The 18,298-nt window shown below is 45.5% G+C and overlaps 1 protein-coding gene across 1 annotated transcript; it reads right to left on the reverse strand.

Moving 5' to 3' along the window:
• Positions 1-13,734: 13,734 nt before the first annotated feature.
• On the reverse strand, positions 13,735-15,042 carry LOC125757852 (uncharacterized). Its single transcript, XM_049414062.1, has one exon. The coding sequence runs from the start codon at positions 15,025-15,027 to the stop codon at positions 13,735-13,737; it is 1,293 nt and encodes a 430-aa protein (XP_049270019.1). The 5' UTR covers positions 15,028-15,042.
• Between the last annotated feature and the right edge of the window lie 3,256 nt (positions 15,043-18,298).

An 18,298-nucleotide genomic window follows, 5' to 3' on the forward strand; every position in this document is an offset into this window, starting at 1 on the left:
AAGTGTGAGCGTAGGGTACTTTCGTCTTTACAATTCGCGTGCTTTAATGCACTTGAGCGCTCCAGCACTTTCAGCTTAATATCTCGTTTAAATTGTTCCCATTTCACTCCGTATTTCTGATCTCCGCTGTCTATGTTTAACAAAGCCTCTAGAATATTGTCCATAAATATCTCATCCTCTAAGAGATTAGAATTAGGTTCCACATGTCCCAGTTAAATACTTGTCTACTTCTATTTTCTTTTGCCTATTACAGATGATACTAAGCAGTGATCAGTAAATGAAATGGGGTGGACATTGTACTCACTGACAATCGGAACTAATTCCAGTGACACATAGGCCCTATTTAAGCGCGCATGACTGGAGCCTTGAAAATGTGTATACAGTGTCGGTCCTTTACCAATACACTCTGCCACATCGTCGAGACTATAGTCAGTGATTAAGTTTTTTAACGCTTCTGTGCTTGAGTCGTTAAAAGCGGTTGTACTTGTTTTATCTCTGGCACGGCAGACGCAGTTAAAATCTCCCATTAGGATAACTAAGCAATCACAATCACAATAAGCACGAATTTGATCAAACATTGCGGTGCGTTCATCAGCTGTAACAGGTGCATATAAAGAAATAACTCGCCACTTAAATGAAAAGAAAGTTAAATCACAAACAACAAACCTTCCAGATGAATCAGTAGTGACATTTTCGACAGTGGCACTTAAACTGTTCCGCACAAAGATCACACACCCTGCCGACCTGCCGGGATTTGGCGCCGACATGGCTGCTGGTCACTTACGTCTCGTACTTCTTCAGGCTCTGCAGATGGTGACGACTTTCCACGCATCTGGAGCGGAGCGCCTTTTCGACCACGCAGACGGTGCCGCCTGGGATGTATGCCCTGCCCTGCACTTTTTCACGGAAGCGCACCTTCCTTTGGATATGACGGCGCTACCGTCGCTGTTCGACTGTCGCTACCCTGACTGGCAACCTGGCACATCAAAACACAACGTCACACTACATAAGCTGCCGCCCCTTCATACCACCTTGGGATCTGGCGCCGACATGGCTGCTGGTCACTTACGTCTCGTATTACTTGAGGCTCTGCAGATGGTGACGACTTTCCACGCATCTGGAGCGGAGCGGCTTTTCGACCACGCAGACGGTGCCGCCTGGGATGTATGCCCTGCCCTGCACTTTTTCACGGAAGCGCACCTTCCTTTGGATATGACGGCGCTACCGTCGCTGTTCGACTGTCGCTACACACTAAACATTTTTACACACTTAAGGGTGTAAAACGGGTGTTAATGACATTAACACCCTTTTTCGCATTGTACAACACCCTTTTTGCTCTATATACACCCTAAGAGAAGGGTGTGCGCGGAAAAAGGGTGTTAATGTCTTTCATAAGGGTGTTAATGGAAGAACGTGAGGGTGCACATTGAAGCATTAAGCTGCATCCATGCATGCATATTAAAATCGCGTGCATTGCGCAATTTGTCTGTTGTTGTACTGCCTTTTCTAAGGTTACGATGTCAGTGACATTACAAAAACAAGAAAATGGTGGAGCAATTGGCACAATGTTAGTTCTCGTGATATTTTATTTTCACATAGACAAATGAGGAAGTGTCATTGCTTCACAAAATACTACAAGACTCGAGAAAATGTGCAAGAAAATCAGCAAACACTTTTTTTTGCACAGGCTCGAGGTGTGCCCTACCGTTTCATATTTTCCACAATATATGCCAACCGCATGAACATTTATACGAGCTATTACCAGCACCTGTGCAAATGTAGAAACAATTTGAAACAAAAGTTTCATTCATTACAAAGCCTTTCTGGCTATAGAGCTGCAGGTGGGACAGAAAACTTCCCGCCGGCATGAACACTAATTACAAGTTGCTGTATGAACACTTTTAATTACTTGTTCACTTAGCCAATAAGACAGACAAAAAAGAATTGCTTTGAACAGACCAAGATATAGGATAATATAGTACAATTATACATGTGGAATGTTTACAACATAGAGCACGCAATTCTGACATACATAAATATATACATACATTACACGCTGATGCATAAAGTTTCACGACCCACTTGTTTAAGCGCGTGCATTGGGAAATGTATCTGTGTTATGAATTTTTCGTCCACAAACATTAGAGTAAGCCAAGGCCTCACTGAGGTTCATTAAACAAGATGGGACAAAATGACACTAGCCTTGCGGTACTATCAGCCAGCTAACGTAAACACTATGGAAGCTAACTCTTCTGACACCCGAATTCGTACCACTCATCCATGCAAGCGAAACCTGCAGGGAAATCATTATCGGTTACATATACCATGCCAAGAACTGGCCGCACAATTCCTTCACGTAAATGATTTCCGCACAGAAGCACTTGGAAAAGGAAAGCAAAGATTCGGAAGGAACTCAATGTCACTTTAAGGGGACCCATATGAGTAGCAATAATGTTAGCACCTCGCTTCCGAACGAGGAAGATGAGAACATAGGCGTGCTCAGAGTTATCCATCAGGGGGGTGGGGGGGCGCATGTATCACCGCAGCAACCCCCCTCCCCCTTCCTCATTGTCGAGTCCTAAAAGAACAAAACAAGCAACCATGGATGCACAAGTGAAAATGAAGCGATGGCGTGCTTCTCTCGACGGCCACCGGGGATAAAGGTAGGAAGTAAATTGTGCTTCGAATTCAACGTCGAAGGTCCTCGGTTGCCATTATTGTCGAAGAGCATACGCAGCCGTAACCCTGCGCATTAAAGATGACGTGAGAGGTTCGACAGAGTAAATGTATGGGGCAGAATTGGCGCCCGCTTACAGATTACTTTGGAAAGCTGCTGCCCCCCCCCCCCCTTCCTCCCTGCTCCCCTCGTGCGCACACCTTTGGATGAGAGAGTTTCTAGGACACCGCGAGCTCCATGCATGTATACATGTCGCCTCACATGCTGCACCGATTTAGCGCAGCGCGTACATCACCGCGCATGCTCGTAAAACTTACGGCATGACAGTAAGTGCAAGTCATATGCTGTAAACCCAATGATGCCTGAATGCACGGCACGACGAACGCACTGCCAACTCCCATCCCACCGCTCAAGAGTGAGAAAAGACGACGGCAACTACGGGAGAGAGCGAGACCTACGCACGCTATCACGCTATGACATCGTATTTGAAGTAAAGGTACACACACAGAGCGCCACTTTCAACAAAGTTTATTTCGAAAACATCACAGTTTATATGCCCATCACGCGCTGTCACAAGTGTGTGTGTACTGTCCGTTGTCGTTGCCGCGCCTTACACTTCAAATTTGCTAAACCAACAAGCCCAGTCTGCCATTCTTACAAACTATGCCATCGCCTCCGAGATAGCGCACCGTCTATCTCGGAAGCCAAGGCTGTGCGCTCCCTCCATTGCTCCTAGCGCGCCTGGCGATGAAAACGATCGGCAGTCACGTGATGGCGCGTAGAATCACGTGGGGTGCTCTTAGCCTGGAAGACGCGCCGGCCGCGCGGCCGCGCTATGCTCCGTTCGCGCTTGCCTGTGGTTGTGCGTCTTCGTGTGGTATAGTTTGGTTTTTGTTCGCGTGCAGCAATGTGATAATTTATATGTTACGCAGCTGTGATTGATATACGCGTGGTGTTATCTCAGATGTGGCCCCTACGTTGTGCGTTAGCCATGCGTATTCTCAGGGAAAGTGGCTGTACGCTGTCGAAAATGGATACTTCGAGATTCCGCCGTGCCATTGTGACGCCATTGTTGGCGGTATGGGATCTTGTCATCACGAATGTTCCAGGCGAGTACTTATTTCTTTTATGTTGTGCTTAGCGTTTGTGTCAGGTGTCATTGTGTGTACTGAGCGGTTCACTGCTAAATGAAACATGGAAGCTTGGCGGCCGCTGTCGCCTGCGACGAACATAGCGCAGGCGCAGCACGCCTGTTCTGAACTCTTTCGTCCTTTCGTTGTTTGCTGTCGCGCCGGCCGCGCTTCGAATCCGCGCCTTGTTCTGTCTTCGTGAAGCGAAACGTTTCAGCGTCGAAAGTGCGCCGTCCGCGGTGTCGGGTAGCGGCTGTTACGCGATTCATGTTACATTTGGCTGTGGACCGCTGCGCACAACCGTTTTGTCACTAAGTGCGTGTGTAATACTCGGATGTAAGTGAATGTGTGTGCCTGAGCTCACACAATGCGGCGGGACACCTTCCTAGGTTTTATAATGTAACAGGGTCTACAGCTGGGCTGCTTGGGGACTCATAACGCCTGTGTTAAGCTGCACACTTAACAGGAAAAATCTGTAAAAAAACTTAAGTAGACGAAACACTCGCTGCCGCTGCTTGTTCGTGTTTTCTCCGCGTTTTGCTGTTTCGGGTGTCGCTCCCCACACACACACATCATGATCTTTGACACGTGCAGTTTCACGTTTTCCAAACGGTTGATCCTCCCCTTTCGGCCTCTATAGCGCGCGGCGCAACACCGGCAACTTATTTTAACGGCCCATGTACTCAGCTTTATGGACGGTTTGCAGTCAAAGCGAAAGAATTCGTGAAACGAACAATAATGTACAAAACTGGAATAAAATTCACGTTTGTGTTTAGCACGCATCTCCTAAGGTTGCAATTTACAAACAATCGTTGTAATGCCAACTGCAAGCAATTTTTGTTCTTGTCTAAGACCATTTGAGGTCAAAACTCCCATGTCGGCCTTTAGATAGGTTGTGAAAAGAGGAGGGGAGAAGAGATCCTGACGTTGTGTCGGGGGCCACATAATACTGCCCCGCGGGCCTCAGGTTGCCGACCCCTTGTTGTAGAATATCCTTCCTACCGGTTCCTCTCCTATCAGAGCGCAGGTGCCGCGGGTGTGGAAAGTATCTTGTTGGATCGACGCTGCGAGACCCAGCTGTTTTAGTTTCCGCGACGGACGCGCACTTCGCGACTCATCACAAGGAACGAAGGTGGCCGCCAATGGCGGCCACCTTCGTTCCTTGTGATGAGTCGGGTGACGAGCCAAATGGTGATGAGTCGGGTGACGAGCCAAATGCACCTGGCCGCCAATGGCGGCCAGGTGCATTTGGCTCGTCACCCGTTTAAGCCATGCAGCACGCATACAACAGCGCTGTGGCATATGGCTTCATTTTCTTATGGTGATAGGGCTGTGCCGTACTGGCAAGTTCATAGATGGCCGTAATCGCGTTTTTCGTGCTTTCTGGTGTTTATTTGTAACGGCGTTGCCGCGTGCATTGGCGCTGAAGTCACACTTATTGATAGTCCTTTCGCTTTCCCAAAGGACGAAAGACCTTTTCCGTGGGGTCGGCCATATCACGAGTTGAGGGGCGCGGTTAATCTTTCCGCGACAAATCGTGATCGCGGCATGCGCCAAACGGTAGGCATACGGCCAGCCACTACGACAGGGTATAGACTTGGTTGGCAATTCGTCGCAATTACGTTTTAACCTTAGTACGCTTAGAACGATTACGTGTTAGTGATGTCTTACTTGAAAAACAAGAGTGCGTAGCACTGAGAAGTCTTCATTTGTTCGAATTTGTCCGAATATTCGGAAAAGCGCGATTTCGCATTTTTTTAGTCCAATATGCTAATAATAATATATAACGGAAATATTCGACTCGTATTCGAGATTCCGAATACTTGCACACACCTATGTACTACCGATCACTATAATTGTTATTAAAGGAGAGTACTTGTTCGAGGGCTAGTTTCGTTGGTAGACATAGCCAAACGAAACTAACAGCCAATTAAATCAACTTTCCTTCGCTTAATAAAGAAGTTATTACTTAATAATTGTTTGTTGGTTTCATTTGTTGCGTATATGAAAGTTATTACAGCACAATAGTTCGCGCAGGTTGATCACATAGCTAGTAGGTGCTCCATATAAACAATATTTTCCAGCTCGTAAAACATAAGCAGCTGTAGAAAAGCTTCACCACTGTGTGCGCCTTTTTCTAATGCACAGGGAGACCAGTAGCACCCATGGCGTCAGCTTTGTTCCCTTTGCCGTTTGTTCCCTGCGCAACTGATTATGCATGCCATCACACTGCCACACAATTTTCTGCAGTGTACAGGAGATTAATGAGTGATATACTGTAGTGAACGGGTCTAAGGAAGTTTGTGTGTGTTCACGTTGTATATGCAGTACACACTCACTATGCCTTTTATTTTTCAATGCAGGGTGACATTCTTGCAATTCCTTGTGCTCCATCTGCTGACAGTGGTACTTGTCATGTGCTGCATCAACTAGACAGTGGTGTTCCGATGGCTCCAAGTGCATCTACGTGCGGTTTTGCGGATTTCCCCTACCACGAGGTCAAATATGAACATTTTTTGTTAAGGACGATGAAACGGCTTGCTGTATGAAAACGACTGTTTCAGTTTTACAATTTTTAGTACAACGGGCGATTTTCGGCATCTGTTTGCTTGGATTATATTTTTAGTGTTGATATAATGCGAAGGTCTGTTGTTAGTTTTCGAGCACAGTAAGAATGTTTTAGATTTTTTTACTATTCAAGACATCTTAATAACGAATTCATTATTTTAATTGCTGGGTAAATCTTGTGCTGGTGAATTTTAATTATGATGTTCAACTTGCACTCTGTGGCGAAACTTTTTCTCTTGAAAATTATGTGCAACATTCACGACAAGTTCTCCTTTAAGAACCGTAATGATGCTGCACTAGTATCACTGCAAATCAAAGCACAGAATGTGATACATTTATGGACAGAGCAGCAGAGCACTATTATGTATTTCTGTGCCTCTGTGAATAGGTTTTCGTTAAAAGCAGCGCAGTACCAAGAAACACAAGCTTCAACTCCTGTCACCTCTAGTAATGTTCGCCCAATAATTTCAGTATTTTGTACCACTTGAAAGAGGCGTTAAACTTGCATTACTGCGACTTTATGCAAGAAATTTAAAGTTTGGTGATTTATATTCACTGGGGCTATTGTGCAGTTGTGCTCTTGGTTGATTTTGGGTTGATTTTTCACTTCATCAAAAGCAGAATACAGGGAGTTCAGAAGTCAGCTTTATTGCTTTTTTTTTATTTCAGCACCGAGAGGTACGTTACAATCACCTTTGCTGATAAGTTATGTATCCATGGAGTTACAGTGAGACAATGATTATTCCTGTCAGCCGCCCAGTTAACTATGATTGAATGAAGTACTTCTTAGTGACTGCAGCATGCGGGCATTCTTGTTTTAAAATTTGGAGGCGGTCGCTTTTCTACGCAGTTCCACTTAGAATTCTTCTAGCATGTCTGTGCTGCGAGATATCTTGCTGCAAAATTTCATTGCGATTTGCAGTATTACACATGCAAGACGGTGAGCGCTGGCGCAAAACCCCTCCCCCTCCCCCCACGCTGTTACTACTGACTGGCGATGGCAAGCAATTACTGCTCGTCACATAACGGAGGATGATTGCGCCGGTCCACACCACCCTGCATGCGTGATTATGCAATCCGCCATCAAACTTTGCAGCGAGATATCTCGAGCACAGACATGCTAGAATTCTTCCTAGTGGAACCGTGTAGCAAAGAGACTGCTCCCAACTTGTCAGTACAAACGTGCCCGCTTGATGCAGTCAATAAAATGTTCAATATTGAATTTTAGTTAATTTGGGGGCTGACAGCGATTACATTTGTCTCACCTTGTGTCCCTCTGGATACATGTCTGCAAAGGTGGTTTTCACATTATTTTCAGTGCTGAATTTTAAGAAAACCACAACTTTGAACACTGGTATAGTAACGTACAGCTGTCGTTTTACTGTACAACTCCCCACAGTGGACGTGATTTTTTTGTATTGTAGTTGTGCGTTGATGTTAGAAAACATTTTAGAAGTATATAGTATTGAAATGCTGGTGCAGAGATTTCAATTGTAGGGGATCAACCTACTCAACAAAATATTTACAATGCAATGAAGCTACTGGCTCGAAAACTATTTTGAAGCAAAGTTGTATTCTTGGAATACTATTTCGTCCTCTCCATTATATTCAGTATCGAAGCATCACATATACTTTTCACAAGGCCCGTATATAGCCAGGAGGCAGAGGGGGCCATACTCTCCCCCCCTCCTGAAATTCTGACGGAGGGGGACGTTTTACCGAAAAAAATATGAAAATGGGTGTTTTTCAGGGCTTTCAGCAAATGCCCCCCCCCCCCTCTAAAAAATTCCTGCCTATGGGCCTGCTTTTCACAATGCCTTTTTAATACAATGCTATGTAAAAAATGCATAGTAGGATTCAGTTACTGTTTTAGAATTCGAATTTTGGTATCGCCTTCGTTAACGTTTCCATTCTGGTTTTTTTTTTGCAAGGCCATAAAAACTGAAGTTTACATTCTTTCAAATTTCTTTTGCATGCACAAACAAATTGTTTTCAAGTATCAGGCACCCTCATTGGCAGGTTCGATGAGCTTATGTTTGTTTGTTGTCAAAGTGCACATAACATGCAAATTTTGTTCGTAAAAGAAGTTTGATAATTACCCATGTCTGTTTTTTTCCAATTTTTCATACCTTTCTGTATCACAGCAGACAATAAATATTTTACTTTTTTTTTTAAATCAAGGGTTATGTCTTGCAGGCCACTGTGACTGGATGTGCAAGCCATATTAGGCATTGCTTTGTACATATGCTCGTACATGATGTTGTATATACATCTATATATGTGTGTACTACTTCTGATTTCATTTCATGATCCTTAATATGCAGCACAAGTGGGTGATGACCGAATTTGAAGCTTCAGATGGACACACGAGGCTTACGCATGGACCACTTCAGAATTCACTAATTCGGGGTGCCTTTCCAACCGAGCCTTCCTTATGCGAACACGACCTTTGCCAAACCAATATGAAGACGCGTTTGTGCAAAGGAAACAGACTCGGTAGTACACCCCGAATTAATGATATCCGCAGGAACACATGCATGACGCCCTTTGTGGCCACCTGAAGCTTCTGTTTCGGCCATTAAACATCACGCGAAATGAATGGTGTACACCCTTCCAACACCCATACGAAAGGGTGTTAATACGAGCTAACACCCTAACACCCCACAAAAGTTTTGCTGAACACCCTTTCTCTAGGGTGTTAAATTAACACCCTAATTGAAGGGTGTTGTCAATAACACCCTAAGGGTGTCCGTCTGGCGACAAGCCGATTTACACCCTTAAGGGTGTTAAAATGTTTAGTGTGTACCCTGACTGGCAACCTGGCACGTCGGAACACAACGTCACACTACATAAGCTGCCGCCCCTTCATACCACCTTGGGATCTGGCGCCGACATGGCTGCTGGTCACTTACGTCTCGTACTTCTTCAGGTTGGTTTTTTCTATCGCCCTGCTGACGGTAAACCATTTCGAAAACTGGCGCCAGATCCCAACTCCGCCTTGAACTTTTGTACGCGCAGCATTTCTTTTGTGCGAATCAAGTGTTTGTTATGTGTGCGATATCTGCGAAAACTACTGCAGCTTGCAGGTGATGTAGAACAAAACCCAGGCCCTCTGACTTCTGAGCAAGAAAAACAAATGTACAGCGCTGTCATGGCAATTCCCACGGTGCTACAAAAGCAGACGGAAATTCTTGGGGAACTTCGTTCCGTCGCGTCACGGCAAGAAGCACTCGAGCAAAAGTTTTCGCAGATAGAGGACAAATTGGACGTCTTTGAGGACAAATTGCTATCGGTGCTTCCATTAAAAGATAAGGTGATGCAGTTAGCTTTGGAGACCGAAAATCTTGTTGCCACGTTTTCGAAGCTGCAAGAATTGGAAGGTGATATGGAAAATAGATCTCGAAGAAACAACCTGATCTTCTTTGGCTTTCAAGATGCAGCTGGTGAGACCTGGCAGGATTCGGAGACTAAGGTACTTGCCTTTTGTGAAGAAAAATTAAACGTCTCAATTTCGGCTGATGCGGTTGAGAGGGCCCACAGGCTCGGTCGCTTCACGGCAACAAAAAACAGGCCTATACTAGTTCGGTTTCTGTCGGTTAAAGAAAAGCAGCGTGTTTTATCAGCTACTTCGAGGTTGAAAGGTACAAGCATTGCTATTAGCGAGGACTATAGCAACAAAGTTCGACAAGAGAGGCGAAAACTAATTCAATTTGCGAAGAGTAAGGGAGGTGACTTCAGGCTATCGTATAACAAACTAAAGATCGGCAAGGAAACCTTTGTCTATAATGCTGAAACAGACAGCGTGACTAAAACTAAGCCATAGCAACTAAAAAAGGCCCTCCCAACTTGTAGACAACCATCCAGCACGGATGACATCGTGTGTATTGTGGTAAATTGTCGTAGCTCAAAAAATAAAATTATTGAACTTGCCGCCCTCATTGAAGCGACAAAGCCACATGTAGTACTTGGTTCTGAATCTTGGTTAGATGACACAATAAATGACAACGAAATCTTTCCAACCTGCTACACAGTCTACAGGAAGGACAGAAACGCGCATGGGGGAGGTGTTTTCATTCTGATTCACGATACTATATCTAGCTCCCTCGTTGACGTTGAAGCTGGCTCAACCGAAGTTGTTTGCTGCAAAGTACTCTTGAGCAACGGCTCGTCTGTGGCATTCGTTTCCTTGTACAGGCCTCCTGGCTCGAGAGCCCCTCAGCCCCTTTTCAACTTAAGCAATGTGCTCCTGTCTCTACAGACTACATATATTGTTTTGGCAGGTGAGCTTAATTTGCCAGACGTGCTATGGCAGCAGCTTACACCAGTGTTAGTCAATTCATCCCTCCTGTACACGACCTTCCGCGAAATGATAAATGCCCATTCGTTACTACAGTTTGTGCAAAAACCAACGCGAATTATGGCTAGTAGTGCAAATGTACTTGATTTATTTTTTTGCAATGTACCTGATCTCGTGTCTTCCGTTACCTTGATTCCTGGTATTAGTGATCATGATGTTGTCGTCGCTAAGATGTCCTGTGCCACCAGGAATTGTCGTTCTGCGCAGCCTCGCAAGGTCTTTTTTTATGAATGAGGCGATTACGCAACCATATCATGTGAACTAGACAATTTTCTCCCAGAGTTTAGGGCTCAATGTTCGTGCCTAGACATAAATGCATTGTGGGATCTTTTTAAAACTAAAATATTGTCCTTGACACAAACCTTCATTCCCTCGCGTGTCATTACTTCCCAGCGCCGAAACGATAAACCATGGATTACTAATGAGATTCGTACGTTGATAAACAGAAAAAATAGAGCCTTTCGTAAGCACTGCCACTCGCCGAATCCTACATTGTTCGCAAAGATGAAGGTATTGAGCGAAACAATAGCGAGATTGATGCGCAATGCACATAAAAAGTTTCTTTGCGCTTTAGGACACAAAGTGAAAACTAATCCAAAGGAAATGTGGAAATATGTCAAGAGCAAAAAGAACTCTGGTGACGCAATCCCTGACGTCATAGATGAAAAAGCCTACGGCGCAGATATTTTCGCAAAAGCAGAGGCCTTGAATGCTTATTTTCACTCTGTGTTTTCATGCGCAAAAGCCGCAGTTTCCAAATCATATGACGTCAGTGAGCTTGCTCAGATGAGGGAAATTAAGCTGTCTGATAATGGTATCGCATTATTACTACGGAAGATAAACATCCACTCGGCTACCGGTCCTGACTTTATTTCAAATTTCGTTCTAAAAAACTGTGCATTGTCTCTCGCCCCTTTCTTAACACTGTTATTTAAGATATCTCTTCAAGTTGGTGCTCTACCTTCGGGCTGGAAAACTGCAAATGTTATTCCAATTCACAAAAGTGGTTCAAAAACGAGAACATGCAACTACAGGCCAATTTCACTCACAAGCGTTGCTTGCAAAACATTAGAACATGTTGTTTATACGAATTTAATGACACACCTTCAAGAAAATAGCTTCTTTATTCCAACGCAACATGGCTTCAGGGCTGGCTTTTCTTGTGACACCCAGCTGATAGAATTTGCCATGACATTGCAGCTTTTATTAACTCGGGTTTGCAAGTTGACTGCATCTTTTTAGACTTTCGGAAAGTTTTCGATACCGTATCTGATACCCTATTACTACTAAAGTTGTCCTACCTCAAATTGCCAAATACCCTCTGGAAGTGGTTGGAAGCGTACCTGTTAGATAGAAACGAACGCGTGATACTTGGTGGTGTCCGCTCTTCTGATGTCTCTGTATTATCTGGAGTGCCACAGGGGTCCGTCTTAAGGCCCCTGCTTTTTCTAATTTTTATCAATGACCTTACAGAATATTTGTCTTGCCGGGTGAGGTTGTACGCAGATGATTGCTGCATTTACCGTGAAATTTCAAGTGAATCAGATAGTGAACTGCTACAAAATGATGTGAACAAAATCATGTCTTGGTGTTCGACTTGGAACATGACACAAGATTCACAAACAAAAAACGCCCGCTGACGGCAAGCTATGTCATGAATACAACACAGCTGTCCTTGTAACGGAATATAAGTACCTAGGAGTAATTTTTTCCAGCAATTTTACTTGGAATGCCCACATAGAATACACCGTAAAAAGGGCCAGCAACACACTAAACTTCTTGGGACGCAACTTTAAACAAGCACCGGCCAGCCTGAAAGAAACCCTGTATATGTCGAATGTACGCCCACTTTTGGAGTACGCGTGCAGCACTTGGGACCCTTTTACTAAGGTCAACATCGACGCTCTAGAACGCGTGCAGCTGAGAGCGGCCCGTTTCGTCGCGGGTGATTACGACTTTTCTAAGAAATCTTTCAAAATCAGGAATACTTTGGGATGGCCTCTTCTTGAAGACAGGCGCAAATTCTTACGTTTATCTCTGTTTCACAAAATATTCCATGGTTTCACGGGTATTCACAAAGAAAACTACATATCGGAGCCTACGTATACATCTGCTCGTATTGATCACCCACTTAAAGTGCGCGAGTTCGCTTCCAGAATTAACTTTTTTAAATATTCATTTTTCCCGCGATCAAATAGGCAATGGAACAAACTACCTCAAGAAATCGTAGCCGCTCCAGGGAAACATTCGCCACTGCGCTTGAATATCATATTTTATCGTAGCCTGCGCACAATTTAAAGTTGCCTACACTTTCGTTTGATCTTTCTAGCGATCTAAGCTCGAGTTCTCTTTTTTTTTTCCCTATCCGCCTGCATTTATCTGTCTGTGTGTATATATATGTGTGTGTATATGTATGTATATGTATATATATATATGGATATATGTATATGTGTATGTGCGCGTATGTATTTATTATATATAATATGTTTTCCTTGCTGCTGTATCTCCACACACGTCAGTGTTTATTACGTGTCACCCTTGGATGCTTCATTATGTATCTGTATTTCTTTTATGTACACCTCAGTGTTAATGGATTGTCGCCCTTCTGCATTTCGAAATTGTTATCTCCCCCCTACACTAATGCCCCACGCAGGCGCTGTAGGTACTGTAAATAAATAAATAAATAAATAAATAAATAAATAAAATAAACTGCACGACTGACGCTGGCGCTGTAGCGTCCGGTGAAACGCTGCAACAGACTCTCGGTGCCGTCCTCGCTCTCCACTTTCGTTTCTTGGACTGCGATAATGTCCAGGTCATGGTCCATGACAAGCCTCTAGAGTTGGGCCTGCTTCTTTCTAGAAGCCAGCCCTCGTACGTTGAGTGTCGCTGCTTTCACGTACCCGCTCAGCGACGAGATCGGTGAGCGGGTCCACGCCGAGAGCCCTGCACTTTCACTTGTTGGGCTCTCGTCGTCCAGGGTGGATCCATGGTGTTGACCTCTAGTTTGCGCGGCCATCGTCGCGTTTGAGCGACGACGACCGTTGTCGGGCAGCGTTTCGTTTCTTTCCTCCACTGACCACCTTCCACTGCACTTCAGACTTCACTTGTGCTTCATCCTCTTGAGCACCATCATCTGAATCGTGCCGGCGTTTTGAAGACGCTACCTCTAAATCCATGCTCGAAGTATTCAGATCACCAAGCAAACTTTGCGTTTCCTCAGTTTCTATCCGTAAAGGATGATGTGAAGCCGATTTCAATGATGTCACAGTAGGCTTGAGCTGCGACGCCGAGATTTCCAGGCGGTTTGCTTCCAGCGGCGCGGCGTCTGCTGCAGGCACGGGGCGCGTCTGTTTGTTCACTGTTGAAGTACCCTCCGTAGCTACTGCGGTTTCTTTCCTTTGCTGGGCGTTCATGTCAGAGGTTGTAGAAAGCTCCTTACTGTTGTTCAACACCGCCGCGTCATCCGATGACGTTAGCTTCTGTGCTGTTGCAGGCACCGATGCTTGTTCCGATTCTTCTTCATCCATGATCAGTTCACTCTGCTGAGTCTCAGATTGTCGCCCGGCAGCTCGAGCGTACGAGCGGGTGCACTCATCTCGCTCATGTCCGAAAGAGTGACAGTCGCTGTACCTTGGAACTTTGCAATCGCGTCGCATGTGCCCCGTACTTCGGCAACGCAAGCACAAAGGCGCTCTCCCTGGCACTACGACAAGTGCCATACTGCTTCCAATACGCATTTGATGCGGCAGTTGATCCACAGAAACACCTTCTCGAAGCTGCAAGCGTATCATACGGGTTGTTGATTCTACTCCTTCAAAATCCTCAACCCTCCACCGGTCATCGCTCACCTCCTTGACGTCGCCGTACTCATAGAAGGCACGCCGGATAGCTTCCCTTGTAACATCAAACGCCAGCCAGTGTAGCTTCATCTTAACTTCTTGACGTGTCGGGTCGATGACTAGGCACACCCGGTTTTTAACTTTCAGGACGCCTGCTTCTGTTAGCGTTTTCTTCGCTTCGTCGGCCTTCATGTTCAATAACCACACGTGCGACATCTGATATGCCCCGATGTCACTCACTGGCTGTATCACAGCCAAGTCTTTGAGGGGTTTCCTGAAGTCGTCGATGCGATATGGTCGACCACTGACGTCGCAGTGTAGTGCAACTGCTCGTTTCATCGCTTCTCCTGATGGCAATGAAGGCAGAATAATCCTGTAGTCTTTTGGAACGAGAGGAGACGCTATACCGCGGCCGGCGTCGACCGCTGTCGCTGCTCGGGGCGAGCTATCCATCCTGCGTCCGCACCGATCGGCGTCCAGATGCAGAATCTCTGCGCCACGGTCACAGACTGTAGAGGCTTTACAAGCGCGCCTTTTATACCTACCATTCTCCCGGTCGGCGGGATGCTGTTGCCCTCTGGGAGCGGTGATGTAATTCGTCATTACTGCGGCATCCACAATTAACAGCTGCAACGCGTTACACGTCGGTCCTATTCTGCACGTTTTCAATAGTTCAATTTTGTCATTGCGTTAACACACCGCGAGGTGACGATCTTAGCCCAAGCGTCGTAAAAGCGTCGGCCGCGCTCAGAGCATCATGCTAATCCAAACCAAAAATAGCTCTGCAACGCGCGCCTGGCTCACCTGGCTGTCACACCGCGTTCCTTGCTCACGCGCTCGCCGCGAGGAAAATCGCGGCCGGAGGGCGGCACGACGCGCTTTGCGTTTCACTCTAGTCCAGCAGTGGTGTTCAATCACATTTTTACATGCCGCGGGATGGCGACCGAGTTCTGCGTCCAATATGCGACGCTCTTCTGGCTATCACACCTCGTTCTCTGGATACGCTCTCACCGTTAACTACTACAGCCATCTTTCTCTATGCTACAGCTACCGCAATGTTTTGTGTAATCATTTAACATGGACGTTAGTCATCGCAATGGAGATGTACCACCCATCATCAAAGTGATTGCCAGACATCAATATACATTGTGCAACTCTCTTATATGAATGTACAGTAAACATTCAGTTACTTGTGTAAGGGCACGCTTTACTTTCGTGTTATTCCGATTCCTATCACGGAGGGATCAACCATCTTTTATTTACAACGCATACAACCTTGAACATTGTACCTATTTCTTTTTGGATTATCTGCTGTACGGCGTAATCTACAAAAGTTTGCGTTCGCGGAATACGCGCAGAAGCGCAGTAAACAGTTTGTGCTTCGGTTCCGTAGCGTTTGCTGTGCTGCAAAAGAAAGTTGTCGCCAGGTATAGTCCCTGGAACGTCGTTCCTAGGAACACCATTCCGTACAACACTGCCGCCGGAGAAGGGGCACTAGCATTACCACCAATAGTATAACACCACTGTCGTCGACGCACTGGCTTCTGCCATCACGCTGGCCAGGGCGAAATGAAGGAGGGGGAGGAAGATGAGGCCTGCTGATGCTGACTCTTTATGAAACAGACCTTTATTTCAAGGCGTTCATCGCTACGTGCTCTTCTGTAAGTAGAGTTATCGTAATTAATGCCTGATAAAGCTTGCAGAGTTTGTCATTCGTGCATACGTGCTAGAGCATTCGATGTTTTGATGCGAAGGGTAGGGTCAACAGCTTGATAATAGTTGAAAACAGAAGGGCAATGGAATTTGATTTCGCACAGGTAGGAGCAGCAGCCAATAAGAGCGTTCGTTTTTCCTTGCAAAATTGTCTTTGTGGTGTCTGAACTCCTGCAAGGCGCAACCCAAAAATGTTTGAAGTGCTACCAGCAATGACCGAAAAAGAGAAGCAAAATACAAGGCACATCGGGAACAGTGGAAATCGCGGATGACCGCAGGTGTAGTCCGAGGGGTTTTGAGTTACGCGCATACGGTTTTACATACAAAAAATGCGACCCCCTTCCACCTCCCCGAATAAAATCCTGGCGTCGTAGCCCCGGACCACCTTGCTTTCTTGCCAAAAGGTGGTGCCACATGTGTAAGGTTTCGTCTGTGGATGACAAGAGGATACCATGAGCCGATTATTGAGCGTGTTTAAAGGAATCACTTTATAGTGACGTTTTGTAAGGCGATCTTTCTTAAGAATCGTTTGAATCTGAAAAAGTGGTCGTCTTATATTTTGCGCGTAAACAGCGATGAGAACTTGGAATCTGCTATCTTGGTTTGAAGTGCCACCGTCACCGCCTTGCCCGCTTGGCCTATACGAATTAAGAAAATTCAGCCAAACCTGCACACCTGCGCTATTTTCGCATTAGAATATCAACGCGCAGGTAGCGCGTGTTTTACTTCTCATTCTTCATTTTCTAGAGGATACTCCTGCGGATGTTATAGTAAGCATCATATTAACAGCGACCCCGTGCCACTGATCCGTGCCGTGCGAAGCTTACGCCGACACCGCCCCGGCAACAGGCACCCGCAATACCTATGCTTTATTTCTCACGGCGCACAAAAAACGCCTTCGCGCAGAAACATTACTGATAAACGACCGCCCTCGAGGTTAAATATTCACCGGTATGTAGCATAGGTGTCATATGTACTACATCGAGTTTGTGTGGAAGTGTACTGGCCTTAGAGAATATACGGTTCTCACTGCTAATATACTCGCTGATCATGTACGCGCATCCCTGAAGACGACTGCTTCAAGAAAAAGCCATATTCAAGGACCATGCCCCAGGCTGCACTGCCGATTTTGACTACACATTCAACGTTGTGCAGCATCATGAAGGGATAATTACACCAAAGAAATTTTCCGAATCAGTTAATTATTCAACAACGTAGCAGAATTTAAACTGCCCTGCTGTCTTGCCTCCGGGACGCGAGCTGCAGTAAATGCATACACATGCTCCTTTTGCCTCCTTTAGACTCCGGAAGTCGGCTAACCAAACGCTCCTTTAGGTAGCGTTCGCTCACACAGCTGCCGGCGGCAAGTTGTCTTTTTGTCCACTTTACTTTCTGCACATTTATATTGTAATTACTACAATACGCTTAAACCAGTGCATTAAACGTCCCCTACACATTCCTTGGCTTTATTATATGTTGACTTCCATGAAGGTAGTATCAAAAAAGAAACAAGCCCTTGAAATGTCCTTCTCTCGTTAATTCATTGGGAGGTTCTCGTTCCCGCAGGCTTGATGCCTTCAGGTAGTATGCGATGCCCTATTGGTCAGCTGTCCTCTCGTTAAAAGAACCTGTGCTACTTCACGCCAGCTGGTAAAAAAAAGCGTGTTCCACACTCGCCGTCATGGCTACGAGCGGCGCTGACGGACACTCTCAGGTTTGCATGCACATAAATATCCGATAAAGTGGAAGAGAAAACGACCACATTAATTGGTAGAGCATCGGGTGCGTTACCCGAAGGTTGCAGGTTCAGTCGCTGCCGGCGGCGAGTTGCCGTTTTGTCCACTTTGCTTTCTTGATATTTACATCGTAATGATTACAATAGAGCTCAAACAGAGAAATAACGCCCTCTTTACCTTCGTTGGCTTCAAGATAGGTTCAGTTTCATTAAAGTGACCCCAGACAATAATATTTCAAGTTTTACAGCGAAAGCTCTTATGAGATCATTTCAGCG

This window comes from Rhipicephalus sanguineus, chromosome 3 (genome assembly GCF_013339695.2).
Source record: "Rhipicephalus sanguineus isolate Rsan-2018 chromosome 3, BIME_Rsan_1.4, whole genome shotgun sequence".
In the NCBI taxonomy this organism is placed as follows: Eukaryota; Metazoa; Arthropoda; class Arachnida; order Ixodida; family Ixodidae; genus Rhipicephalus; species Rhipicephalus sanguineus.